Consider the following 27,976-nt stretch of genomic DNA (forward strand, 5'->3'; position numbering starts at 1 on the left):
CCGCACTCAGCAATATTCCAGCTATATGGCGGTGTCTGTAAATAATCGAGTCTGGACCTGACAATCCAGTGATCAACAGCATGAGCATCGATCTTCGTAATTGGGAACTGATGACATGTGTCAACCAAGTCAGCGAGTCTGACCACCCGATCCCTCTAGTCGCCTCTGATGACAAGCATGGGTTACTGAAGATCAATTCTAACCCGGATCTTCACGGGTACCGAGGATAGTGACTTGTATTGAGTAACATATACTACTAAACAGAAGTTAAGGAATACCCAATTCTTCTACATTACCAATTCTTTCAGATTACTACAGTTAACTTGGCATGACAGATTAACCATGTGAGATGAAAGAATTGAGAGATCATTAACTTCTTTTGAGAAATATATATCCAGTTGACAGTATGACGAATCAGTACACCTGACATTACTTCAGCACCACCCTACTGACAAACTGTCAAGGTAGGATGAAACAGGACCTGCCAGGTGACAAAACAATCCTCAGTCAGGTGTGCTGATAAACATTGGACATATCCCCTGAAGAGTTTTGCCATCACAATCTGACCGGGCAAGTTATGACATAAAAGGCAACTGAAACACAGCCTTCTAGTTCAGACTGGACATCACTACCACACAGAGTTGTCCCTTAACAAACTAGGAGAAGTAACGTACAAAGTCACATTGATGAACACTGGGATTTATTTAGGATTTCAAACTACAAGACTGTGCATGGCGAACTGCTGATATTTACTTATTTTTCAAACTTGGCATCTTTTGAGAGTTTCCTTTCTTTTCATATAGGTATTTAACATCATATTCAATACAATAATGTAAAACTAATGATTATAGACTTATTCTCTTTATTGGGCCTGTAATCTGTTCATTACAAGTGACCTCAGCAAAGCCTAGTATTATCTCTAACCACACCATACACGATAAGATTATGCAAAATTTTGTCCTGGTATTAGTGACAGATTTGGGACTGAATATAGTGGCTTCTGACCAGTTGTGTATACATCCATGAACCGGCAACTCAGCTAATCTCAGTTATAAATATCATTTGTGGAAAGTAAGATAATATATTCTGTTGGCCAGACGTTCATTCCTGGATTAATGGCTCCAACCCAGTATGTCAGTTTGCCAATGTTTTCATTCTGTATGTATAGATATATGACCTAAAACCTCTAAATTAATAGTAATATTCTCAAGGATCTAAAAACATTGCAACAAGCATGGACTTCCAAAAACACATATCTTAACTGAAATCATTTTCATTCCATGACCGTTTTCTTATCTGTACTAATTAACAGTAAGCCTATCTGTAATATAGGAAGAGATCAGACTGGCCCTAAAAGCAGTACATACATGTTGTGATCAAGTAATCTAACATGATAATTCCAATAATGAAATGGTAATTGGTTTCCTTTACAAAAGTACAAAAATGTGTTACATACATCATAAACAAAGAAAGACAGTAGAATTTATATAAGATCTTGATTCATATTGCACTTTCGGAAACAAAATTGGCTTCAATTTATCCTCATCTGACTATGAGCAAATGATAAAAGACAACAAAGGGACAACACAGGTGTCGTGTCTAGCCCTGCAGTAAGCAATACTGTTGGACCGCCCTATAAGCTCACAACACTATGCACTGCACTGGTGCACCAACACATGCTTATAATTACCGTACATATTACATGCTCTTCAGTCTTATTTTATCAGCACTGTCCTCAATCAAGTCAGGAATTCTTAAGATTATGTGCATGGGTTTTTTGGATTCATAAGATCAGGCCCAGTATTGACAGAAATGTGTTGATGTCTTTATCATGGACAACTGGCATCAATACTGACACAGGAAAATATCACCTATCTGCTAAACTCTTCAAAACTAGATCATAATCAGGCACTTTTCTGTGCTAAAGAGTTTATACCCTGGTAAACAATATACTTACAGGAACATCAGTGCATCGCCTCCTTGCTGAGGTGATTTCTCGGACACATGCTGTGCGTTTATTCAGAACTCCTACATTACAATGACAATGCACACGTTAACTATGTTAACATCAGGAAGTTTTTACTGCAAAACAAGTAGGAAGTTTGTACTGCTACACTTTCTATAAGAAATGAGTGTGTTTCCATCACTGCTGTGTTTCCTCACAAATATCACAGTTTAGTATTCTACCCTATAACAAAAGTAAATCACTTGGCTACCCTATGAACAATCGGCTCATTCTAATTCATCTATTCTGATTCATTGCCTTCATCTATATTCACCCTCATACATACCTAGCCTAATGAATGTTTTATCGCGGCTTAGTGACAGATCTAGGGTCATAGTATGGCCCTGGGCCCCGTTTTCACAAAGCTCCCGTAAGCCTAAGATCTCATAACTTTTCTCGTAGCAATCGTACCTTCTATACTGTAACATTGACTTATGATAGTCGTAGCGCTACAAGAACTTTGTGAAACGGGCCCAGAAACAGAACATCTATATTTCGTACCTAATGAGAGCTAGTGTGCAACGCAAAGGCCAAATGACAGAGCAGAATGACAGCTTCACAACAAAGGCTATTTAGAAAAGGTTTCACACATGGTGTCCTTGTGAGGAATAGATTATGCGGGTTTGATCTGCCCAGTAACCCCCCAAGAGACCACGACCATGACAGATCGCAGGTCACTACATAAAACCTGTATATTACTTTAAAGTGGACTAGAATGAAATGCTGTTTACAACTGACTAATCAACCAGGTCACACTGTTACACTGTCTGCAAAGAGATCACCAGCTGAAAACAAATCTCAGTGGAGTAGAACTATCACACAGCTGTTCAATACAGGGGAGCATATCCCTGCCTCACAATATTGTTCTGGAGAAGGTTCCAGTATATCTGTGCATCAAGCCAGCCATGACACAGGTCAACTCTTGTCAGAAAAAATACATTTTTGCTACTTTGTTCGGTAACAGTGAATTGTAACATCAGAGTATTTTTCCTGTTTATAAAACAAATTTAACAGAAGAACAAAATTGTAAAACATACCAACTACTCCAGTTAACATAGGGAGTTTTCTAGTAGTTGTACATGTACCAAACTTGGCTAAAAGACTGGTGTAACAGACTTAACAATACAGGTGATCATAATGATGTATCTGCTCTATCTTGAGGCTCGTGTCACGCAGTGAGGAAGTCTAAAGCTTTGTCACGATCCATATTCTCCTTCACAAGAGCTTCTCTGATCTTGTCCTCACCAAATCCTAATTCCTGGAACTGCACAAACATCTCGAGGTACTTCACAGCCTGAAATATGAAGAATGTGCTAGTTCAAACAGATATTCAGTCGTTTCAGAGAATGAAAACAAGAAGGTCACCTTCACAGCCTGAAATATGAACTATGTGCCAGGACAAAACTGATATTCAGTCTTTTCAGAGAATGAAAACAAGAAGGTGGCCTCCACCTTCCTGAAACTACACTTCCTCCTTGAAACAGACAAACAATGAAAAACAACACTGAAACACATAAAGTTTACCATAATTTTAAAACTCTTTACAAATGTTCTTATATCTCAAGCACCAATGGATCAATAAATATCCCTTAAAAGCAAGGAAGTACAAGTAAGCTATTCATTTCTGTGCCTGAGGGAAATGAGTTTTAACAATTATGAACTACTCAGTAAAAATGTTTGGTTCACCAAAGGATCGAATAATCTAAGCAAGGGAAGAAAGCTATTAAACATAAAATACTCAATGAAGCTGATCATAATTAAACATCATACCCACTCTGTGAGAGGTTTTGCAGAATTTTTGTCTGATCATAATCAAAAAAATAATAAAGTTGTTTAACAAACTATCATTAAAATATTGACACAGTTCACTGTTTGTTACGAGGAGGAGTGCAGAGAAAGGGACAGCCAGGTGTTAGAAGCACGTTCACAGACAAAGGTATTTATTCATTAACCTGTGCTGTGCCATCTCCATCCATTCTCGAACACCTGGCTCCCTATGAACTACAACTGTGTCAATATTTTTAATGATAGATTGTTAAACAACTTTTTCTTTTAGGACAAAAATTCTTCAGCTACACAGAGTGGGTATGAGAATTTTGATTATGATCAGCGCTCATTGAGTATTTTATGTTTATTAGTTTTCGAGTTAGATTGCAATTCATTGGTCCGCTTTTGAGCCAAACAGACTATACATGTGTTACAATCAAAGTATAGCATTCAGCTACACAGAAGCAAAGTCTCCAGATGTAGACTACGCTTACTCTGAGAAACTATATGAACTTGATAGTAACAAAGAACTTCATTTAAATTGAAAAGAAGCCCCAGTGATATGGGAGATTTAGGACAGAGGATAACCTAGACTTGCTTCATTTAGTGTGTTTGCATTACAGTTAGGGCTGGAGAAAGGAAAACAATATGGTTCAGTGTTGCAGGTGCTAGTACAAAAACAGCACCCTTTTATAATACCCAGAATCAATGGGTGTCTTTTCTCTACTTTTCATCATTCCTTCACTAACTTATGTTGAAGGGGTTGTCTGAGGTCAACATGTTGTACATAAACCTGACCCACTTACCTTCAGAAATAGGTTTGACAACAATCAATACAACTGAGACCAATGACCAAATTGATCATTGTGAACATGTACATGCAAAAAAAACCCATACAAGTTTAATTAAATCTCGATGGAGCCAACCGTACCTTTGGGAAATTGTTGTTGAACAGATTCAGTGCCACCTCAGCACGGATTGGGTTGAATCCTTTTTCTACCAGATTGTTCACATGACACAAGTACTCCACCACCTGAAAACAAGATAGCAGTTAGAATATGTCTACCATGTCCACAGAGGCTTAACTTACCCATATCAATGTGCAGTAATCATGGTAATATTTCTGTATGTGCAAGTTATCTTATCGCCTATAACTGACAGTGATGGAGTACATTGTAAAGTCCTGAAAAACCCTATAACAGAATAAATTCCTGAAAAACCCTATAACAGAGTAAATTCATGAAAAACCCTATAACAGAATAAATTCATGAAAAACCCTATAACAGAGTAAATTCATTAAAATACACTATCCCAGAGTAAATTCATTACAATACACTATCCCAGAGTTAAATCCTAAAAGAAACAATTAACAGGCACTGGGTGTGAGTTGGTTTAAATATGAGGTTGCATTTTGCAGTTTCAGATTGCACCAGTTAAGTTCTAAATCTGTAAATAGAGCCCTCAATATGGTTCAGTGAAACACTACAGTAAATTATGTTCATAACAGACATGCTTAAAATGAGTGAGTGAGTTTAGTTTTACGCCGCACTAAGCAACATTCCAGCTATATGACGGCGGTCAGTAAATAATCCAGTCTGGACCAGACAATCCAGTGATCAACAGCATGAGCATCGATCTGCACAATTGGGAACCAATGACATGGTCAACCAAGTCAGCGAGCCTGACCACCCGATCCCGTTAGTCGCCTCTTACGACAAGCATGGGTTACTGAAGGCCCATTCTAACCCGGACCTTCATGGGTTTGCTTAAAATGAACTGACAGATAAAACAAACAGTTTCTTGGTCCCTTCTACCTGCTGTATGTGTTAGTTGTTATGAATGTCAGTGAGCGATTTGGGTTTTACGCCACTTTTAGCAATATTCTTGCAATTTCACGGAGGGGAAACTGGGTCTTCAGCATGACGAGCGAACGCTTTAACCATTAGGCTACACTACTGCCCTAGTTGTAATGTGTATAATGAACTATTAGGAAACAGCCACACAGAAATTTCATCTGAGAAAATCACATTGTCCCAGTTAAAATTTCTATGCTGTAAGAACCAGTTCAACATTCGCTCCTTTTGTTCAGGTTTCATGATCGGTGATGGAATTCCTCGACTTTTCTGCCAACCCATTGCATGTAGCTCAGTTCTAATTGTCTCCTTACAGACAGCCACAGTTTCTCTATCTATCATATCCAGCCTTAAGTTTTCTTAACTCCTTTGTTTGTTTTTAGAAACAAGAATACCAAGCCGCCGCCTCCTGTCACCGACAGTCAATTTTCTGGGCCTGCTCCCTGCTGCTCAATGCCATATCCATTTGCAATATTTTTCAAAACACGATAAACAGTGGACAAAGGGATGCCTGTTCTACTTGAAATGACTTTAGCTGATCTGGTGTCCTTGTTATAATACTCTAAAATCAACTTCCCTCTCTCTAAATCATCCATACTGAGGATCACTGAAAATGTCGTCTGCTAGCAAGTAAACAAAGGGGGATAACTCTTCACAAACTAATGAAAAAAGGATTAACGGAGTTGTCTCTCTTCAATGAAACCAAGCACTTGATAGCTGGTCAAGGTTGTTTATACAAGAAATCCAATAAAAAATATTCCTAAAATTCTCAATAATTTCTGGTCATACTATATATAACAAAATTATAATAGCTCTAAATAACAACAGTGATTTTCCAACAGAGTATGTTATCGCCTAAGTAACATCAGTGGTCATTTTGAGCTTGTTATAACCCTAGTTGACTGTATCAGGGTGTTACCTCGACTCACAGACATGAGTGTCCTAGGGACCCCAAATTATTTGCCTTAAGGGTCCTTGCGGGCCTATGAGTTTCCTGTGAAGGAACAGTGTAGAGAACACTACGTTTTGATAATTTCTTAAGAGCCTGGAATGAATCATCACTGATCATGCATGTAACTGCTCTGAACGAAGCAAACAAACTCTTAACAAAGATGTGTTGTGGGTACAGTGAATCATTTCTGGACACAGTGATTGTTTTTCGCGTCCATTCTCTACACTTGAGCGTACTGGAAGAACATTTGCGCATTGTATACCATCATCACCTGTTTTTCGTCTGTTCCCTGGCTATGTACAGCCCGAGCCACCTGCGGTCGGGAGAAGCCCATGGAGATGATGTTGGCAGCAAACTTCTGTGCCTCGCTTGAGAGGGACGCGTAAGGGTCGAACTCGGAGGGACTGGTGAGATCCGAGCTGCTGGAGGATGAGGATTGCACAGAGGTGGACATGACATCAGGGGTTGGGGGCAGGGGTTTGTAGGGGTTCCAGGTCTGAAACCACAAATACACATCAGTTTGACTGATGCATAAACTTACCAAGCTTAGAAATCTCCTTCAAATTATTTTTTGATTTGTTGACATTAAGAGTATGCGAGGCATTTGTTTCAAGCCACTTAGAGAGTTCTAATGAATGCATGATAAAAATCATATCAATAGTATGTCGGATACAAACTATGCGATCATACAGAAGCATATGTTTATCAAAATATCAATTAAATCTGAATAATTACTTTCAGGATCAGGATCAAATTTCTTAAAGAAAAACAATAAAGCAACAAAAGACAACCTCAAGTGAAACTCAAAGTGAATATAAAGAAACAATGATAGAGCACTGTAGTAGTTTGCATGCTCAGTTTAATGTAAACACGGTAACTATGGTAATACAGAAATTTCAGACAGACAGACAGACAGACAACAGAAAAAGGATGCTAAGCTACGAATCATGCACACATGCATATTTATAGTTTGCTAGTTACTAATCTAGAATGATTAAATAAGCATCAACTACTAATAATGAATGTCAATGATATGAAGAATCATGCCCATCATTATCATGACCATCAGTGCCAATATGACCTCACAAGTGTAACACTGTAAGTCACAGGTCATATGGTTTGTACAGGGCCAGGGCATCAGTAGGCATTTCAGCCATGTTGCTAAGCTGCAGGCAACCCACCTGTCCTGACGATGGCCTTGACGGTGGTGAATTAGATAGAGGATACACGGTAGAGTTGTTGCTATGCTTCGAGTACAAGTCAGGGTTACTTCGTGCAGGTCTCATACTTGCCTCGCTCTGTTGTGCAAGTGTGACGGGAGACCCCTCCCGATGTCGACTGTACTTGTTCAATACGCCATTCCTAACATCAGACGTGGTCCCTGCTACGATTGTCATACTGGGCTCAGGGACACTGTTTTCACTTAACGTCTTTGCTAAACTATCTAGCCCGGGGGACGACACTGGTCGGACTTTTGACACTTGGGTACCTATCGGGGGTAACACTTGTCTGTATATCATATTGCTTGCAGCAGGATCCACTCTGGGACCACTGTTGTCAACACTGTCTACAGTTTCGTTGTCACTGGCCTTGTAGGAGACACTGTTATTCCCCTGACTGTTGTAGTCTAGCCGCAGTTCAACATAATCACCCTCCTCGAAGGGCTGACTCCGAGGAACGAACACTGGCACAGGACTGACTCTCTCCCTGTCACTGCCAGCCTGCTGTGATGCTGGGTTCTGTACATCTGTATTTGACACGGCGCCATTGAAAGCAGGGCTGTTGCATGTGTTGTTTGACATGTTGGTATCACAGTTATTTGTACTGTTGCTAGGTGACACGTCTGTCGGGGGATTATTTTGAGGCCCTAGCAGAGTTTTGAGTTCTTCCATTTCATCTATCAACTGACGTTCAACATTCTCAAATGGGTCATCCTCCCTCTCAAACAGAGCGAGATCAAAGTCGACAGGCTTTGTGGTTTCTTGTTTAACAGGTTCAACAGTCTTTGCTGGCATGATGGGAACTGGTGTGAGGATATCACTGGACATGGTAGCAATTGCTGGCTGGGGCAGAAGTGCAGGTGCTTGCTGGGGGAGTAATGCACTTCCCTGGAATGGTACCTCAGCTGTTCCATTTTCCTCCCCACCTGAGCTATCACTATCATCTGAATCATGTGGTTGAGATAACTCTTGGATAGCATTGGCCACCTTTTCTGCCTTCAGCCGCTCTTGTTCTACCTTGGCCTCTTCTCGTGCTTGTGCCCACCGCAACACAGCCTCTTCTGTCTCAAACAGGTACTGAAAGAATAGCAGCATAGACATACAAATGGGTTAGTGAATATTGCTTCACTTCTTTGAGTGGCATTTAAGAAGTTGGGAAGTACAATATAGAACAAACTTTATGGATAAAAACTTCTTTTTATTCGTGAGTGCGACGTTTCGATACAGATTCTTGTACCGTCATGCTTGACAACGGTACAAGAATCTGTATTGAAACGTCTCACTCACGAATAAAAAGAAGCTGTTATCCATAAAGTTTGTTCTATATAATATTGCTTCAGCAAAATATCAGCAAGATCAGGTAGAAGCTCAAGAAAGGTACACACTTTATCCAATGCAAATCCAATCTACAACTTCAGTTCACTGGGCAAACCCTTGAGGACCATTCCACATATTGTTAGTACATCATTGTCACAAAATAAATGGTTCCCTTGTTAGACATGTTAGGCTTGTCATTCAGGGGATCTGTTGGTCAGACTCGCTGACTTGGTTGACACATGTCACTGTATCCAAATTGCATAGATTGATGCTCATGATGTTGATCACTGGATTATCTGGTCCAGACTTGATTATCTACAGGCCTAATAGCTGGAATATTGCTGATTGCAGCGTAAAACACAAATAAATCAACTAAAACAACAAGCAGTGTCAATCAATTGAATAATTATTTAGCATGTTTATTGTGGATGAAGCTAGAGATTATCTGAGCTGGTCATCAGGATCATATCTATCATCATAATGCGATAGTCCAAGAACAAAAAACACCTCTGCTCAAGTCACGTTTAAACAGGATAGAACAGAATTTCATGTTACCTGCAGTTAATGTTTTCAGGATATATACATTTATAGAAAATCTGAGGTGTAAGACACTGTATTGCACTTACTTCATCATTCACAACTCGGGAGGCACTGGCTGTATCCTTGAACTCAGGTGGTAGGAAAACCTGCAAATTGGTGAAATCAATGAAGACTTTCAAACAAGATATCAGAGAGATGAAATCGTGAGTGAAATATAGACCGGCATTATTACCTGTAAAGGAGTGATTGTGGTTTAACACTCCTTAACATAGTTCCAATTTTCCGCAATGTGCCTGTTCTATTTCTTTCAAACAGTGTTCCATTTAAGGAACTTGATTTAATTTGCAATTTGCGTGATGACAAGAAGACGTCAAACATAACCTGCTGTACACTTGACTCAGAATTAAACAAAGTTGAAACATAGGACAGTTTCACATTAATAAATGATACATTACTGTTAATTGTAAGAAGGAAATGTACACACAATCTAAAAATACCCACAGTTTATGACAAAAAGTCCCAGAGAGCAAGACAATTTATCCAAACCATAAGGATTAGTAATGTAGAATGGTGAGCAAAGTGAAGCGATACTGAGTGTGATCAACATGATCAAAGTAAATGTTTCGTCACATAAAAATTAGACTTTTTACACACACTTTGTGCATGCAGACCTTAATAGTTGGGTGCATTTTCAGTAACAGATGAGGTGAGGTGAAATTGGGTTTAACGTCATGCTTGAGAATATTTTGCTTATATGACGTGCATGAGTGTTATGTGTATGTGCAGCTGCTTGTACTAGCCCAGACTTAAGCTGGTTTTATAGTGCTAGCCCACTGAGATACCATGCCGCAGTGAAGCATGAATACCCCACTCAGACACATTATACTGACTCCGAGCCGACAAGTCCTTGTTGTACCCATTAATGCCGAGCGCCAGGCAGGGACCAACAAGTACCATATTTTAACGTCTTTTGGTATGAAGCGGTCGGGGATTGAACCCACGACCTTCCGCTCTCCGGGCGGTCGCTCTAACCACTACGCCACGGAGCCAGTCAGTAACAGGTAACACTGGTGCAAGACATATATAGCTACATGAAGCCCTGTACAGACCTCATTCATGATGGTAATACAAACATGTTACAACAGAAACATGTATCATGATGTATGACTTTCATGATCATAATAAACAGATTCACCTATAGAAACACTGGATCATTTAATGTGTAACAATACAGTGTGGTTATGTTTTTAGGGCTTAATATCAGGACATTATAATGCATTGCTGTATTGCTTCAAAATTATGGATCATATTGGATACAAAATTGTGCCTTCATTTACAACTAACATCCAACTGTTTATCCTTGTTTATCTAATATTTATTCTGGAATGTAATTTGGGAGTACACTTATTCTAGTACATTTGGGGGTTGAGTCCCATCCGGGATGAGGTATCTAATCCCCGAAACACAAAGACACAAAAAATAAAATATCTTACATTTGCATTGGGTATTTCGTCTGGAAATGTCAGGTCATGGTTGTAAACAAGAACTGGAACTTACCCTTGGTGGTGGTTTGAATTTGAGTCCCACTTTGAAAGGCACTCCATCTAGACAGGAATTGCTGGACGCTAGACCTGAAACATCATCCAGTCACCATGAGCAAAAAGTTCGAGGAGAATCTGACATAATTCTGACTGAATATCTGTCCAATTCACAAACATGCATTTAGCATGTTCAGCTGCGACTTACAATGTTTACACATACACCACAGCCATACCCCACAGTGTTAGAACATTTAGAGAGAAGGTGTTTTATCCCCAAATCTAGTTATGTTACCCTGAACAAGCTGAAATGAACCATGGGCTAGTTACTAGGGGTGAAATGGTACGCTCTTACCATGGTAGTGCACGTATAGCGATACAAGGCATACCATGGTACGGTACGTATAGCGATACAAGGCCTTCGGTTCGGTCCGTTTCGGTTCGGTATATGAGATATGATCATAATGCAGAAAATTGACAAGAGCCAAACCTTACATTGTTTAATATTATAATAACATGTGGGGAAAATAACCATAATCTTTGTTGTTTTGAATGAACTAAACTGTCATTTTATGACTAGATAGAAATGATGGTTCGAAAACTGACAATACCAAATTTTTGGATTGCACTACGGTATACCAAACTGAAGGCAAAATACCGCGGTTCTACTAATACCGCAGTATACCGTTTCGCCCCTACTAGTTACATAGTTACTAGTGTCTACATCTGAAAGCATGAACAAGCTGAAACACAGGAGTGTGTATTACCATTATTACTGTACAGGGATTGAAATAGTGCTTCATTGTGTGCCATGGCACGGTAAATATTGAAATGGCAAGAATGATACATTTTCAGTGTGTCCTGGTAGCACAACTATTGAACATTCTAAAAATAACATAACATGATTCATTTAATGGAAAATGGGACAAATCTGACCAACTGAAATGATTTAAATCCTACCTTTGCACCCCATCCAACTGTTATTGATGCACTCTCAATTTCACAGCCTAAAATGGGTGTGGCCATTTGGAATGCCAGTGTACATAACAGGAAATCTTGTTTTAAATGATAACTTAGTTTGTCAGTTAGTTTATGGGTGCAGGACAAATGAAGCTGAACTATTCTTGCAGTCATTATAGTGTTCAGGAAATCCAGTTCTCAAGTTTACAGGTTTACATGATGTTTACTTATTTATCAAACGATAAAATAATTTTGAGTAATTGTTTCATTGGATCATCAAAAGGTATGGGCACACATATTTTCACAAAGGCACACCTAAATTATCTGTCTCGTGCCCTACGACACATTTCGAAAAAAAATTGTATTTCTATCCCTACCATATTATTAACACTGTCAGACACCATTCTGCTGTAGACAACTGGCATTAGCATGCTCTTGCTTTCACTTTCAGTTTGCTGTTTAACACTGCACTCAGTAATATTCAAGCTAACATCATCACCACCACCATTGTCATTATATAGCAATAGGAATGAAAGATTGCACCTTCAATGGTCAGTGTACTTTACTTAGCACATGCTTAATCATGCTGTTAATGGAAGATCATCCTCAATAATCTCCAGGGTATACGTTACGATAAATCTCCACTATACCCTGAATGCATCTGCGGCATGGCCCGATGATTTTATTACCTCCCTTTGCTGGCTCCGCATTCTCACACTAGACAATCAGATAAGCCGCTGTTACAACCAAGCTTGCCAGTGTCATCAAAGATGGCAGCCGCGAAAGTTTGTTCGCAGTGCGACTCAGATTTGGGGGAAAAACATGCAGAAAAATTGACAGGTCTGAAACCTTAAAAAATATATGCAAAAACTCCTTCTACCTCTTTCAGAGTACCTCTGCAACAATATATTATTGTGTTGCCAAGTTTAATTGGTTGGAGATTATCGAGGACGATTGAAGATATGAATGAAATACTTGTAATAAGTACCTACCTGTGCTAGAACTTCTAGAATGACTTCTGTTGTATGGGTAAGCCATTTCTTTTGTGACCTACAAGAGATTGAACACACCAGTCAGAGTTTCAGAACATGGCAAGAAAGGATATTATTCATCGAAGTACACACTGGTACAATCAAAGTTTGGACATTCTTTGGGATTAAACATGTTACAGGTCCATTGCTCAGTGTTCTTCATGATCAAAACCATATTGATAATAATCATATATATACAAGTAACATACTTCCCATATTCATTGCTCATACAAATACAGTGTATGTAACCTAGGAACAAAACTGCACATACCAGGGATGGCAACAGGAAAATCTAGACAGACGATTCACAGAATTGATCAATTTGAATAAAATAGCGGAAAATTGCCATAACTGACATCCTAAAGGACAAAAGACAAAGTCATCCATATCTACAAAGTTACACAATGAAATTCTCCAAAAGTGTGAGTGAGTGAGTTATGCTTTACGCTGCTTTTAGCAATATTCCAGCAATATCACAGCGGGGACACCAGAAATGAGCTTCACACGAAATTCTCAAAGAAAATGATTATCAATATGAACGTTTGAAATGTATGATCAGCATCATCATATATCAGGATGGAAAAGGTTTAACAAACATTCACAAAAGTGTTGTTTCTGAACATAACACATTATTCTGGAACGTGGTGTTCCAGCATATATCAGGATATTCATATAGTTAGGATATAGATATAATTTAGCAGGGTTTTGGAAATTACTTGATCCTGATTGGTCAATTAAAGGTATCAAATTGTCATAACCATCCACTGGCTGAAACAGCCATATCACTGCAAAAATTATTTTTTTTTATAAAAAAGTACTTTGTTCATTGTTGGTTGGTAGTTTTGAACAATATATATGTAATATTTTCTGCATCACAACTAGCAGTATCATGTTATGACAGTGATCAGTGGGATGAGGAGGTTAACCTTTTCTTGAATTCCTTTATGTGTGCCTGCGCCTGCATGACACATCCCATCTACAGCTTGTTCAGCCTGACCTGATCAAGTGATGACTAATGTATTGCGTGACCGTGTCACAACTGGTTGGGTCTATTATTGTGATGGGGTGCACCTTTTTCAGTTGATTGTCAACATGTCCGAACAGCCGAGACAAGGTCGCCGTTTGACATCTCAGTGTCAAGAAATCGTCAGCAATGTCTTTACTTTCTTTGAAAAAAGAAGCTACAGATGGTTTAATGTTTCTGATTCATGAAATAGAAATAGTGATAATTGAACTGGGTTTAGAGGGTGATAGCGAGAGTGAATCGGATTGTGAAAGTAACTGACGTCTGTACGTTATAAAGTTAGTAAACCAAGCTAGATAGCATATGACTGTATAAACAATTCAATTAAAACATGAAATGATTATTTTTTCAGAAATGTTGTTTTCCCGGACAAGTTCTGTAACGAATCCATGTATGCATAAATTACATTCTCTGCTCCCCTATTTAATGAAGTTAACTCGACCTGCCGTTTTTGCCATTTGACCTCCCAGGTCATGCATATGTAGAGTAGCTCAGGTCAAGCTGAACAAGCTGTAGTGTTAAATGGGAGTAAGATAGAATGATGTTAAAAAACTTAAAAACCAAAAACAAATGTTTGAGAATGTCATGCACAAAACAAAAAGTTTTGTTAAATTGCTAGTATTCAAGTTATAGGTGTATCCTTTTAAAGTCAGTTTGACAACTAACTCCAAACCTTGCTACTCCACTTAATATTTTGCCTTGCACCAAAGAGTTTGCGTTGAATTTGGTCATGACAGAATGGAGGCAATTCAATTGGAGCAGGCTTTCATAATTTTCAGTAGAATTATTACATGGACTTTTATGAGATGAGCTAACGACACCAAACAAACTTTAATAGACTAAGGCTTCAGAGTCAGACTAGTGGCTAAAGAAGCAACCCTGTATATTTAACCTTACTAAACTGGAAACCTTACACTGCATGTCCCATGCCAAATAACTCTAACCTGTCTACAGGTTACCTCTGCATGTTAATCTCCTAAATGAACTCACACATAGTGAAAGTCAATATTTAAAAGGTTGATATGTCATCCTTCCTCTTGTTGGTTAACAAACAGACCCAAACAAGCTCAAAATGTGTTCGATAACAGCATGTGGACTTACACAACCAATGTAAACAAAGGATAAATATGCAAATGCAAAGTATTCTTCTATTAGGACTTTCACAATGAGGTTAATCATGTCATCAACATAAAACAGCTTAAATGGACTGTGAGATGTAGCAGAGGGATCTATGATGGCCACTTGGACCTTTTGTGTAGTCTGCAAAGTGACTGCATCGTCTGCGTGGCTTCACAGTACCGAGGCCTTCATATTGTATTTGTAATCTATGCTTTGATCAACACAGGCTTTTCATCCATCAAGCTGGCAAATAGTATCTTGTAACTCATGCATGAGAAAAAAACACTTGAGCTTTCTCTTCATTTTGCCAATGACAACATTATTTTGTGGATCACCTGTGTTGTCCACTGTGAAGAGATCTAAACTTTACCTGAATGATCCTGAAAGATCCAAAAGCGTGAAGTCACAGTTGGAAAATATTTAAATACAATTAAAAATAACCCAAGCATTCTTTATGTAATTGGTAATTTAAATACTGTGAAGGTGATAATGGGAGGAGGGAAAGGTGCACTTTGTAAAATACACACCTATTCAGACAATTGCCAATGCCACATAGTCTGTAAATCCAAAAGCAATTGTTTCATAAAGAGTAAGGTAAACACAATAAAAATGGACATTACGATATGCTATTTTCAGGTTATCCGGAAGCCATAATGTGAAAGTACTGGTCACAATCAACACCCTCAAACATCAGTTCCAAAGAGATGTAAACATTCTTCTGTTTTCTTTCAGACCAAACTGTCAACATTTTTTAAGCGCTTTTTCCTCATGTGTCATCTCTGAGCTGTCGCTTCAGACTGTTGTTTTGCGACGAGAACTAACCAAGCCTGCACGATACGGATAGTTGTTTCACAAAATTGGAACCCTTTTAAAGGTAACAAGCGAAGATAAAGCGTTTCTGAATAATCGGAGGCAAAACTCACACATCAGTTTATCTCCAATGAAACCATTGCGAAATCGTCACAAGATCTTGACATCTAGTTCCCTTTTACTCATTCTTCAGCCATTTTCTCCACAGACGTCACTTCCGGAAACAACAGAAGGGAGGTAACCAATATTTACACACGAATTCAAGTGATGAATCCTTTTAACAAAATATTCGATGTTTTGGTCCAGAGCGTATTTATTTTCTTCTTCACTTTTTGAGTTCACTTTTTCAGTATGAATGAATATCCTATCATTCAAACCAAAGATGAGAAAATGGACTGTAAAATACCAACGAGATGTAGTTTAATGCACTTCAGAGCACATGAATTCAAATCATAGTAATCAATCAACACTTCCTATCAACACTAGTATGTTCATGAACAAAAGAACAGAAGTGTTGTTGTAGTTGATTGTAAAATGACCAATAGAAATGAAAATCGTTTTATATCAATTGGTGAGTGAGTGAGTTAAGTTTTACGCCGCACTCTGCAATATTCCAGCTTTATGGCGGCGGTCTGTAAATAATCGAGTCTGGACCAGACAATCCAGTGATCAACAGCTTGAGCATCGATCTCTGCAATTGGGAACCGATGACACGTGTCAACCAAGCCAGCGAGCCTGACCACTCGATCCCGTTAGTCGCCTCTTACGACAACAATGGGTTACTGAAGGTTCATTCTTACCCAGACCTTCGCGGGTCTTATATCAATTGGAGAAACCCAGTTCGCTGACTTAGTTGACACATTTCATCGTATCCCATTTGTGTAGATCGATGCTCATGCTGTTGATCACTGGAATGTCTGGCCCAGTCTCGATTATTTACAGACCGTCGCCATATACCTGGAATATTACTGAGTGCTGAGTAAAACTAAACTCACTCACTCATCATATCAATTGGCTGAATAATTTGCAACGGATCGAGTGAAAGAATCTTCGTTTCACGTCGTTTTGAACAGTATTACAGTCATCACGATGTGTCAAATCGATGGACGAGGAAAGTCCGAAATAATCCTGATCTGGAATATTTACTCCTCTCGTGAAACAAACAGACTTTGATACAAAATCAGGGCGAATCAGTGTCTTTAATTCGAAGATACGATCATAGCTTCCCGACACATTCGCCAGACAAACTCCTTTTGACGACTTGGTTCACAGAAACAACAACAGAATATGATAGCGTGAATTACTCCTTGTGATTATACAACTGTGAGTCTAAACTAGTTTCTGAAATGAACATATTTTACTGAAAAAAAGTTCATAGTAAAAAAAAAATATATAATGAAAATGAGCCCTGAGACTTTCTTAATTTTCAGAAGAAAAACAACAATGTCGGCCTAATCTCTTCATTTAAGGCTGGTAGAAGTCTTACAGATGCAAATACTTAAAAGGAACATCCGGTAACCATTGATGATATATTTCTAATTGTACAGATATGAGTTTAAACCACTGCGGTATAAAATAATGAGATTCGACATCGTAGAGGTATTAATGTTTCGCGGTGATAAGAAACCGACACGTTTAAGATGACTTACCTCCCTTTGACTAGTCACGGAAGTTGTCACCAGTCTGTTGGTAAGCCCTTCCTTTTTCGCTATTTTCACGTACGGTGGACCAAAGGGGTGAGCAAAATGTATCAAGAGGATTATGATTCAAGGACTCTGTCAGGTCAATATACTCAACAGTTCTGTCATTGTTACAGTGTAGCTGTTATCGTCGTCCGAGGTATTCCCTGAAGCTGTTGTCCCTAGCCCAGAGACCACGGGCAGGCCAAATGGTTCAGTTGACAAGGGTTAACAAGCGGGGTGCTGTTTCTGTGTTAGTTGAATGCGTAGATGTTGCGTTGACCCAGTTCAGTCCTGCATGCTAATTGCTGGGTATTTTCTAACTTCGTACAATGGTGTGATTCTCATATGCAATAATAACGCTAGTGTATCCAAACAGATTACTGACAGAATAACATAGGGCGTGACCTATATTTGCTATTTTAGAATAAAGATCTCGAGTTACTGTCAGATTGAACTACATCACCCAACATATGATTGAAGACTCGGAATGTATGGATAACTGAAACCAATGAACTGTGGAATGCCTAATTTGAGACCACGCATGAGTTTTATACGAGACGGCGATTCTGAATTGTACCCCGCCCAAAGTTATATGGTCAGTTTAAGACGTTGTGCAGTTTCGATCCAATTTTCCAAGTTGTCAATTAAAACGAGCACGTACATTACGCCTGGGAAATATTAACTTTTGTAAACGTATTAACAGCGATTCTGAAAAAGAAATCATCTTGGTGAAATCGATCTCGTTCTCGGAAAGGCATTCATTGACTTGAATTCCCTCGACTATTCAATTACATTTCTCCGAAGGGGGCATGCAATATATCAGTATTAACTACCATGGCCGATCGCATCATGCATCACGCATTTGAACTTTTTAAACCCTAATAGAGACATGTGGCTATGTCTCCTTGAAGTGTTTTGTGACTGTCAATGTACGATTCAATGGGGTTCCAAATTAGTGTAGACCGTATGGGGCAATATTGCTCACATTGAGTTTCATAACTTTCCGATATATGCACGCTATGTTTATGAGGAGTATGACGTCACGTTTGAAAGACTTGTATGTCGTCATGTATTCTTCATGACGTCACATATTGATTTATGGGTAATATTACGGGTTATTATTAATCATATTCATTATAACCTGGAAGTGCGGATATTTGGCGAGGGGCAAACAGCATTCATTCCCAAGGTACAAACTTCCAACTTCTGAGTAGACACACGACCATTCTACCATTCTTGGTAAATCAGCAGACATCCTGATATATTTCTGGAATACTGCTTTAAAGCCGTTTTAATCCCATTTCACTTAGTTTTGGTATATTGTACAGTACATCCCCAGGACGATAGTATAATAGTACAGGGAGAGATAATCCTTTAGTGTAATATTAAATTTTTACGGCAATATTACACTAGCGTAATATCGCTAGACATATGACGTCATAATGGTTACAGTTATGACGTCACGATGCTAATGCCTCTGTCGCAATGGTATCAGACCTTGCTTGACTCGCGGAAAATTGATATGAGAGTCATCACACTGAAGGCAGATTCTATCAATTTATGGTGGAGAGTAATAAACAGGGTGCCGTTCCACTAACCGATCTTAGCCCTATGCCAATCGTAAACCCGTAAAATCCCAATCTTAGCGTGACGTTACGATCGGCATACCGTTCCACTAACCAATCTTACCCAAGTCAATCGTAAAGTTAAGATTCAAAGTCTAAGTTGTTCATGACCAACTTAGGATAGCTAAAATCAATCGTAGAGAAACCAAAATGGTGGCTTTCCTATTCTATGTGAAAAATAAGAGCGAGCAATTTCACCGTGAGCGTCCCCTAAAATCCCCCAGGAAATGAATTTGTATATTTCTGTGATGTAAACAAACACTGCACTGAAGCCCTACAAATGTCAGGCCAGTCTGACCTCTGTCGTCATGGGAACACAACCGAGCGAGTCGGTGTAACACATTTGTACAACAATATTGCAACGTCATGGTTAAGAATAGGGACGGGTCATGAAGTGAACAATGTTCTGAAACAAAAAGATACAAATATGTTTGATTTCACTTGCGCTTATTTGGTGGGGATTCTAAAGGCAGGCCGCGTGTTATTCAAGACCACTGACAGATTCTACATACGTTATAGAGGATGCCTCGTCACGCCTTGTTTATTCTGATTGACAAGGTTCAGGCACATTAAAAGCTCTGACACAATTGACATTTTTAAAGTCCAGACTTAAAACCTGTTCTCAGTATATTACTTATAATCTCGGCTGTAAATACTCTCGTGTAAATTATGTGTACATAGCGCTTTGAGCATGCCCAAGGATGTGGAATAGGCGCACTATAAATATGCATTTATTAGTATTATATTATGCCTGATACCCAGCGTTCACACGCACTTGCACCTGAAACCAAGGTGCTCACTACCCTAATATTTTGCTCTAGGTTTTTATCTCCACGTTTACACTTGGTTGGAAACACAGGGGTATATTTGTAAGAATAATTTTAGAGGTTAAATATTTATTAACATAATTTCCTAAACATGAATCAATATCGAATGCATTTTTACAACCTCTAAAACTATTCTTAAAAATTTACTGTTCCGTACATCATCCAAAATATAGGATTATTGCAAAGTTCATATTTCGCGCCCATTAGCAAACAGTCAAAATCTTACAGTATATTGTATTTTCCACCAATCGGATGGCCCGGTCTACTCCCATTTGCGAGAACTCCCAGTTGCGAGACTCCCAGTTGTGAGACAGTGGAGAAGGTAAGTAGCAAAGAAAACACACCTTACTCCCCTATCTGATAGAATGGATTAACCCCAGCTAATCTATGGCCGACAAGTGAGTATGATTGCCGATGGTTTTGGAGAAAATGTCTGCTTACTGTCGAGGAAATGATTTGTAGATGTTGCAATAAGTTTTTAGACCCATGGTATGCCGCTGCCGATCGAATCTAGCCCTACATAGGTGCTGTCAACGTGGCTGGAATTAATAAACGAATTTAAAAGGTGAGTTTTCGCTGTCTTGGGTGATCCATGATTTTGGCTTGGAATTGCGGAGGTTGCTGTTTTCGGTGAGTCGTGGCGTATAACTTTTGAAATAATGATCCGATTGTGACCATTTATAGCTCATTTTGTAGGGAAATCATCTCGCTTTCGATCCGTAGGCCTCGGCGGGGCCTTAAAAATAGTTTACGTGGTGAAATCTAACTTTGATTGAGGAGGGGGTGGTTCCGTCGTTACATCCCTTTCCTTTTATATAGTACTAGGGTAGGGTCTATATACCTATATGTCTTTCTAACGCTGTTTCTAAGCGTGACACGCCCCTGTGGTTGGAAAAATACCCATGAAGGCCCGGGTTAGAATATTGAACTTCAATAACCCATGCTTGTCGTGAGAGGCCACTAACGGGATCGGGTGGTCAGGCTCGCTGACTTGGTTGACACATGTCATCGGTTCCCAACTGCGCAGATCGATGCTCATGCTGTTGATCACTGGATTGTCTGGTCCAGACTCGATTATTTATAGCTAAGATACATAGCGTTCACTAACATGAACGCTCATGTTAGTGAACGCTATGCATCTTGGCTAGATTATTTACAGACCGCCGCCATATAGCTGGACTATTGCTGAGTGCGGCGTAAATCTAAACTCACTCACTCACTAAGTTGGTTCGTAAACTACTTCCATCATTTGCTAGACTATGCAAAGGGAGATAACTCGTGCCTCGCATTCCTCTATCTCTCGCACGAAAGAGTCGCGATCTAAGCTTGGATCGGATCGTATGATCGGGACCGGCTACGATCGGCCTAAGATTGGGTAGTGGAACGGGTGTAACTTTTAGCTAAGACGATTGTAAAATTGGCGTAACTTGCTAAGATTGATCTTAGATAAGATCGGTTAGTGGAACGGCACCCAGAATACTAAACTCGCTTCCGTGAAATACCATTTTTATTAAACTCGTGAAAATCGCTCGTTTGATACCAAATCATAAACCCGTTTAATAAAAATGGTATTACACGGAAGGTCGTTTAGTATCCTCCATATACACTTCCTTAGATGCCATGGGTTGTTCTCCGGACAATTCATAGTAATTAAAGGCTGGAGTATGGAATCTAAAAACAAAATTTACAATTTTTACAAATACATGTATTGTTCTTTAGCAATATTGGACAATTATATTCCAAGACAAATGACTGGATGTGTTTTATCAAGATATCGTTGCCACGGGTGATCCATTAACAACAGACGTCACAACTTTGTATCCAGAGTTACACCCCCTAGTCCCGCCAGGATCCACTGGTCAAGAGTTCGAATCCCACACTCGCGCAACCTGCGCTACGGTCATTGGTTTTTGCATTCCGTGCTCGTGTGGTTTGACCAATGTAGGAAACGTTCTGCCTCCGGAGACCTTAATCCACTTTAAGCTGGCTGACTGTGATAGCTTTGAAACCAAGATGGGGCGGCGGGGTAGCCCAATGGTTAAATCGCTCGCTCGTCACGCTGAAGACCCGGGTTCAATATGGGTACAATGTGGGAAGCCCATTTTGCGTGTACCCCGCCGTTATATTGCTGGAATATTGCCAAAAGCGGCGTAAAACCCAACTCACTCACTCACTTAAAACCAAGGTTAACGGGACAATAAGCTCATTCATTCACTCATTTCCATTTATCACTGTCATTCCTTTTCAATGAGGGAGATGAGGTAGCCTTGTGGTTAAATCGTTCGCCTGTTTTGCTGAAGAACCCGATTCGATTCCCCACGTGGGTTCTGTGTGTGAAGCCCATTTCTGGAGTTGTTCGCCATGATAATTCAGGGATCTTGCTAAAAGCGGTCTACTCACTCTTTTTTCTCATTATGACATTGCCACGAATAGTCATTCCATTCTCATGCAGCGTTCATTCAGTCACTCCTCATGAACCATCCTCAAAAACAGATAATCACTTGACACCTTACATCCATTTGTAGCAAGGGTATTATGGCTGAGATGGAGTGAACGAGAAAACCCCAATTGGCGTCAAACAAAAAAGATAATTTTCCATCGCATATCATTTCCACATAGCCATGCTGTACACCCATTGCAATTGCTGTTCCTATTCATATACGGTATGTTGCGCAGTTCTGTTATTGATTGTTGAAGTAGCTTGTTCAACTCAAGCGTATAACTGAATCACATAGCAAACAAATATGATGTAAAAATGTGTGATGTTTCATTGATTGCTTCTCGCGGAAGGTGTTTACCATGTGATTTAGATCAATTAGATTTTGAAGACAGTAAGCCAGTTAGCGGTATTTTCTCACACTCAAGTTGTGTCGATGGAAGAATTTCTACTCTGTGGGGACCCGGGTTTGAATGTGCCCCCATCACGTCGCGGATGGAACTAAATGAGAGGCAGTTGGAATCTCTAGGTCTACTTTGGTGCCGAGTAACGCATTCGTAACTACTCGCTGCTTTCCGCGACTTACGCCATCCGGCTTGTGGGAATGACACGAGTAGTTTACGAATGCCGAGTAACTCAGAAGGGGTCCAGGTACATTTCTGTATGCAGAAATGTACCCTAAACCAAGTCAAAATACAGAAACGTACCCAGTACCCTTAACGGCTGTCGAGTCCATATTCCGTAAACCCAAACCGAAACTGTATGTAGATGCTGCCGTTCAACTGACTGCGAGTGGTATTGTGCACACGAAATATTCGTTACGGCGTATGCTCGTTTCTTATATACAGTAGTTCAATAAAATGCATCTAACGGTATGAGGGGCGGTGATGTAGCCACATGGGTGCAATGTGTGAAGACCATTTCTGGTGTTCCCGACCGTGATATTGCTGGAATATTGCTATAAGAGCGGCGTAAAACCATACTCACTCTTAACAGTATGACAGTTCCGATCAAGAAAAAGGCACAGTGCGGAATGGACTCGTCCTTGGATACGTTTCTATATTCTGATTTTGTATACAGAAACGTACACTGTATACACATATGTAGTACCCGTGCCGACAACGACCCCTACAGCTTGGTAACCTATGCTGCATGCTCGTATACATGAGGCGACGTATTGCGACTACAGGCTCGGTTGCTGCCGTTCCAACGTACCCCGCTTGCGTGATTCATTGCTCATAATATCAATCACTGGATTTTTCTGACCCAGACTCGATTAATTACATTCCGTCGTCATGGAGATGGAATATTGCTGAGAGCATACACGCACGCACGTACACCTGCATGTTGGCGGATCAGAGATTTACACATCTTGTTTTGCTTTCCACAGGGCGACCGAGTGAGCTTCATGGACTTCAGATGAAGATAGCAGATAAATACAACGTACACGAAATCACACGCAGGCTGCAGGTACGCAGTATTACATTCAGTAGTTACGGAGTTGAGTTTCTTTTTTATGCCAGGATCCGCTGATCTTGACTTCGAATATCAGTTATGATCCTTTGTTGAGCATTTAAACGTCAGCGACTTACTCCAAATTGAACACCTTGAACGCTCAAAGGTGTTTTTTATTCTGGCATTGAAGCTAGCTTGCTGGGTAAATCAGTGTAATAATGAAGACCATTACATATTCGAAACTGAGACTGACAAACCAACTGCTGACATTATTAGCTATATTTTTCAATTACAATCGGCCAATTTAGCATTCAGTTTAATTTAGCATTCTACTTCTCTGCCGGCGATTTTTTTTGTTCCTAAGGGCGATAACTCTTATTTTGCAATAATTTAAGCGAAAACCCAATTTGAAAAAAATCCCGCCCATTCGAGAGAGGTGGCCTACTGTCCTGATGTTCATTGACCTGATTGACACACATGCAATAGCTGTCTGTAACGACAAGCCATGAGTCAGATCTGCGCCACTAAACTATGACTAGTACCGACAGCACCGCTAAATGTCCCTACCTAAAATGCAAATGAGGCACTCGCGGCCATGAACGTTCCAACATTGGTCCTCTGAATGAGTATTCTGTGACTGTACGTATTTCTGATGTGCAGTGTAAAAACACTAAATGCCAACCAACACCAGAGAAGAATGATACTCGATTAGCAGCTTGAAACAGATTCCACTGGGCTCGAAATGCAATTTAGTGTAAAACCACAAACATGGTAACGCGAGGTGTTCGCGAAAAGGGCAAATGAGTCCTGTCCGTCACGTAATGGCTTCTAAACAATTGAATCCCGACCAGACAATGACGTTATCGAAAGTCAGTCCAGCTATAGTAATATCTGAGTCAATCATATTTCAGTGAGTTCAGATTTACGCCTCACTCAGCAATATAACAGCTATACGGCGGCGGTCTGTAAATAATCGAGTCTGGACCTTGCAATCCAGTGATCAACAGCATGAGCATCGATCTACACACTTGGGACACGATGACATGTGTCAACCAAGTCTGCGAGCCTGACCAACCGATCCCGTTAGTCACCTTTTACCAATCATATTTCATATTTCAGCTGGACGGGCCTGAGCTGAGCAACTTGAAGGACAAGTCTGACATGAAAAAATACCAGGTAGGTCTAACCTAATGTGTAATAGATTTAAAACAATTTATGTTTATAGCTCAAACCCTGATTCACAACTGAGGGTAACTGGTTATTTAATTAAATCATGTTTAATCATCACGTTGGGTGGAACTGGGCCGCCTCCATAACGCAGAATCTCGCTCCACTTACCCATAAGCTGCTGAACTGAACTGAACTTTATTTCAACTCAGGCCGCAGACAGCAGCATATGAGGTATATATATATATATGTGTGTGTGTGGTGCGACATCTATTTTCCGTGAGCAGCAATAGCCTAGGCAAATATTGTCCAAGGTAAGTTTTTATACAATCATTTTCTGGAATATTATCTCAAACGAATATTCTTTAATTTGGAACATATCTGACCAGGAAACAGTATTCGCGTCCACACGCTCTAGCAAATAAATATGTCTGTTTCAGTACTCCTTTGAACTTGAACACCGTGTTCTGCAGAGAATCAACATGAGCAGCTTGATGGAGTCGTCGTCGTAGGACACCTTGCCACTGACCACGCTAGATCTGTACCAGGAACGCCTTTCCTATATTACGTTTGCTCTTTAGCACAGATAAAAAGTCTCATCTTTTGCTTTTTTTTGCCTATAAGGAAATGTCATCTTTAGGACGATTTTGCCCCCGTCCTGCTGCCGTCTTTTGCGTGCTGAATATAGTTGATTTGTAGATTATGACGATTTTGTCGCGATATATTCATTTCTAGCTTGTGTCCTTTGTGCGTGTGTGAAATGGTACCTATTAGGCTGCACAATTACTTGACGGATCTGCATCAATGTCCAGAAAGAACATACTGCCATTGTATGCTATTGTTTTGAATGTCTTAACTTTCTCCTTAACCAAATTCTTTTGGCATCAGTACTTTGGTCAATACACCGTAGGAATGGTTTTATACTGATGGTTTGACACCCATAACAGTACATTGATGAGTGGTTAAACATTCTTTCTATCACCATGATGAGAAAACGAATGAATCACAGTAACATTCACGACCTATTTTACTCGCTGATCCACGGGGGGTTATCCGTCTTAGATGGTTTTGTCAGAAATGGCGGCTCACTAAAGATCAAAGGTCCAAACCGGAAGTCTCTCCTGATTGGATGCATTGAAGAGGAGCAGGAACGTGTGTTCTTTAGGTGTCTTCAGTTAGGCGTTGATGTTTCCGCGGCTGATGAACTCGGAAGAACTGCTTTACACTGGGCGTGTTTGCAAGGGAAGATTGATTTTGTGAAGGCCCTGCTTGCCCGTGGAGCAAATATAGACCAGATGGACAAGGAGCTAAACACATGTCTGATGCTAGCTGTGACAAGCAACCATTACGAAATCGTAGAACATCTTTGTAGATCAGGTTGCAATGTCAATGCCAAAGACGAGGATGGCGTTTCTGCTTTGCATTTGGCTTGTCAAATTATGCAGAGGGATGTTGTAAGGTTGTTGCTGCAGTATGGTGCTGACTGCACAGTTAAAACCAACCGAGGGGAATCCCCAATAACCTTCTGTCTGTCCAACAAAGACATAGAAACAGTTCAGATCCTCCTCAAATCAAACGCGAGATTTGCCGAGGGCGACACATATTCCCAGGATCTACTAAACGCTGTTGAAAGAAATTATACAGATGCTGTTCAGGTACTTCTATCATCTGGTGTAGATCCATGTCCAGACAACATAACCGATTCGGCCAAGTCAATGATTGTATCAAATTTCACCTGGCCGATTCTACGTAGTTCACTTATTTCTGAATATGGCTACCTTACAACTTCCGGTCCTGAGAACAAACTTGTGGAGCACATCGTTGGTAATCGCCTGTTCGCGAAGGGATCACGACAAATCTTGGAACTCGCAGTCCTGTATGGCCTACAGATCCCCAGCTCAGGGAAGATGTGGGTTTGTCCAAAGGGTTTAACTGATATGTGTAGGTCTTATTTGTTAACGATCAAAGACGAGAAAGGATGCCAAATGCTTAGCTTAAAACTACTGTGTAGAACCCGGATCAGATGTTGTTTGGGTCTTGGTGTGGTTCGGAAGGTTCAGACACTACCACTGCCCTGTCGGCTTCAGCGGTACTTGTGCTTCTCTAGAGAATATTGCCTTGACAAGCCACTGTTTTGAAGGTCGTATTTAACACTGGTATAATCGTAATGGAACTTCTTGTCGCCGTGGGGGCGGTGGGGTAGTCTAGTGGTTAAAGCATTGGCTCGTCATGCCGAAGACCCGGGTTCGAATCCCCACATTGGTACAATGTGTGAAGCCCATTTCTGGTGTCCCCCCGCCGTGATGTTGCTGGAATATTGCTAAAAGCGGCGTAAAACAAAACTCAGTCAGTCAGTCTTGTCGCCGTGACAACATAAATGGGCTTCACACGTATAAAATATAACTAGTCACTCGTACTAGTCGCTACATTAGTTGAGTTCTCAGCTCCCATACATGTATATGACAGTTTGATAGTCGCGGGACGTATGATTTTGTAACTTATATATTTGATATCTGTATATGTATATAAAAGAAAACGTTTTTGTTGTACCTGTGAAAAAGCATCGATTTGGAAAAAATGGTTTAATAGGAACATGGGTATATATATTTTTTATATATGAATAAATAATATATGACTGAAAGATAGA

The 27,976-nt window shown here is 40.0% G+C and overlaps 2 protein-coding genes across 5 annotated transcripts; one reads left to right on the plus strand and one right to left on the minus strand.

Annotated features, from left to right (window-relative positions):
- Positions 1 to 104: 104 nt before the first annotated feature.
- LOC124259747 (ubiquitin-associated protein 1-like) lies at positions 105 to 17,870 on the minus strand. Of its 3 annotated transcripts, none has more exons than XM_046693941.1 (9): positions 17,786 to 17,870; positions 16,250 to 16,350; positions 13,145 to 13,202; positions 11,212 to 11,285; positions 9,741 to 9,800; positions 7,759 to 8,874; positions 6,849 to 7,073; positions 4,704 to 4,805; positions 105 to 3,299 (listed from the first exon to the last, which is right to left on the minus strand). In XM_046693941.1, exons 3-9 carry the CDS (start codon positions 13,188 to 13,190, stop codon positions 3,174 to 3,176), a joined length of 1,749 nt encoding a protein of 582 aa, XP_046549897.1. In that variant the 5' UTR covers positions 13,191 to 13,202; positions 16,250 to 16,350; positions 17,786 to 17,870; the 3' UTR covers positions 105 to 3,173. The 3 variants fall into 3 exon arrangements, with proteins under 3 accessions (XP_046549897.1, XP_046549898.1, XP_046549899.1); XM_046693943.1 differs by having other exon boundaries at positions 106 to 3,299; positions 7,870 to 8,874; XM_046693942.1 differs by lacking the exon at positions 17,786 to 17,870 and having other exon boundaries at positions 16,250 to 16,452.
- Positions 17,808 to 27,970, plus strand: LOC124259748 (putative ankyrin repeat protein RF_0381). Of its 2 annotated transcripts, none has more exons than XM_046693944.1 (4): positions 17,808 to 17,918; positions 24,098 to 24,177; positions 25,282 to 25,338; positions 25,770 to 27,970. In XM_046693944.1, the coding sequence occupies exon 4, from the start codon at positions 26,313 to 26,315 to the stop codon at positions 27,465 to 27,467; it is 1,155 nt and encodes a 384-aa protein (XP_046549900.1). In that variant the 5' UTR covers positions 17,808 to 17,918; positions 24,098 to 24,177; positions 25,282 to 25,338; positions 25,770 to 26,312; the 3' UTR covers positions 27,468 to 27,970. The 2 variants fall into 2 exon arrangements, with proteins under 2 accessions (XP_046549900.1, XP_046549901.1); XM_046693945.1 differs by having other exon boundaries at positions 17,814 to 17,918.
- The last annotated feature ends 6 nt before the right edge of the window (positions 27,971 to 27,976 follow it).

The sequence above is a fragment of the Haliotis rubra genome, unplaced genomic scaffold (assembly GCF_003918875.1).
Source record: "Haliotis rubra isolate DU_JTF1 unplaced genomic scaffold, ASM391887v1 Scf735, whole genome shotgun sequence".
Classification (NCBI taxonomy): Eukaryota; Metazoa; Mollusca; class Gastropoda; order Lepetellida; family Haliotidae; genus Haliotis; species Haliotis rubra.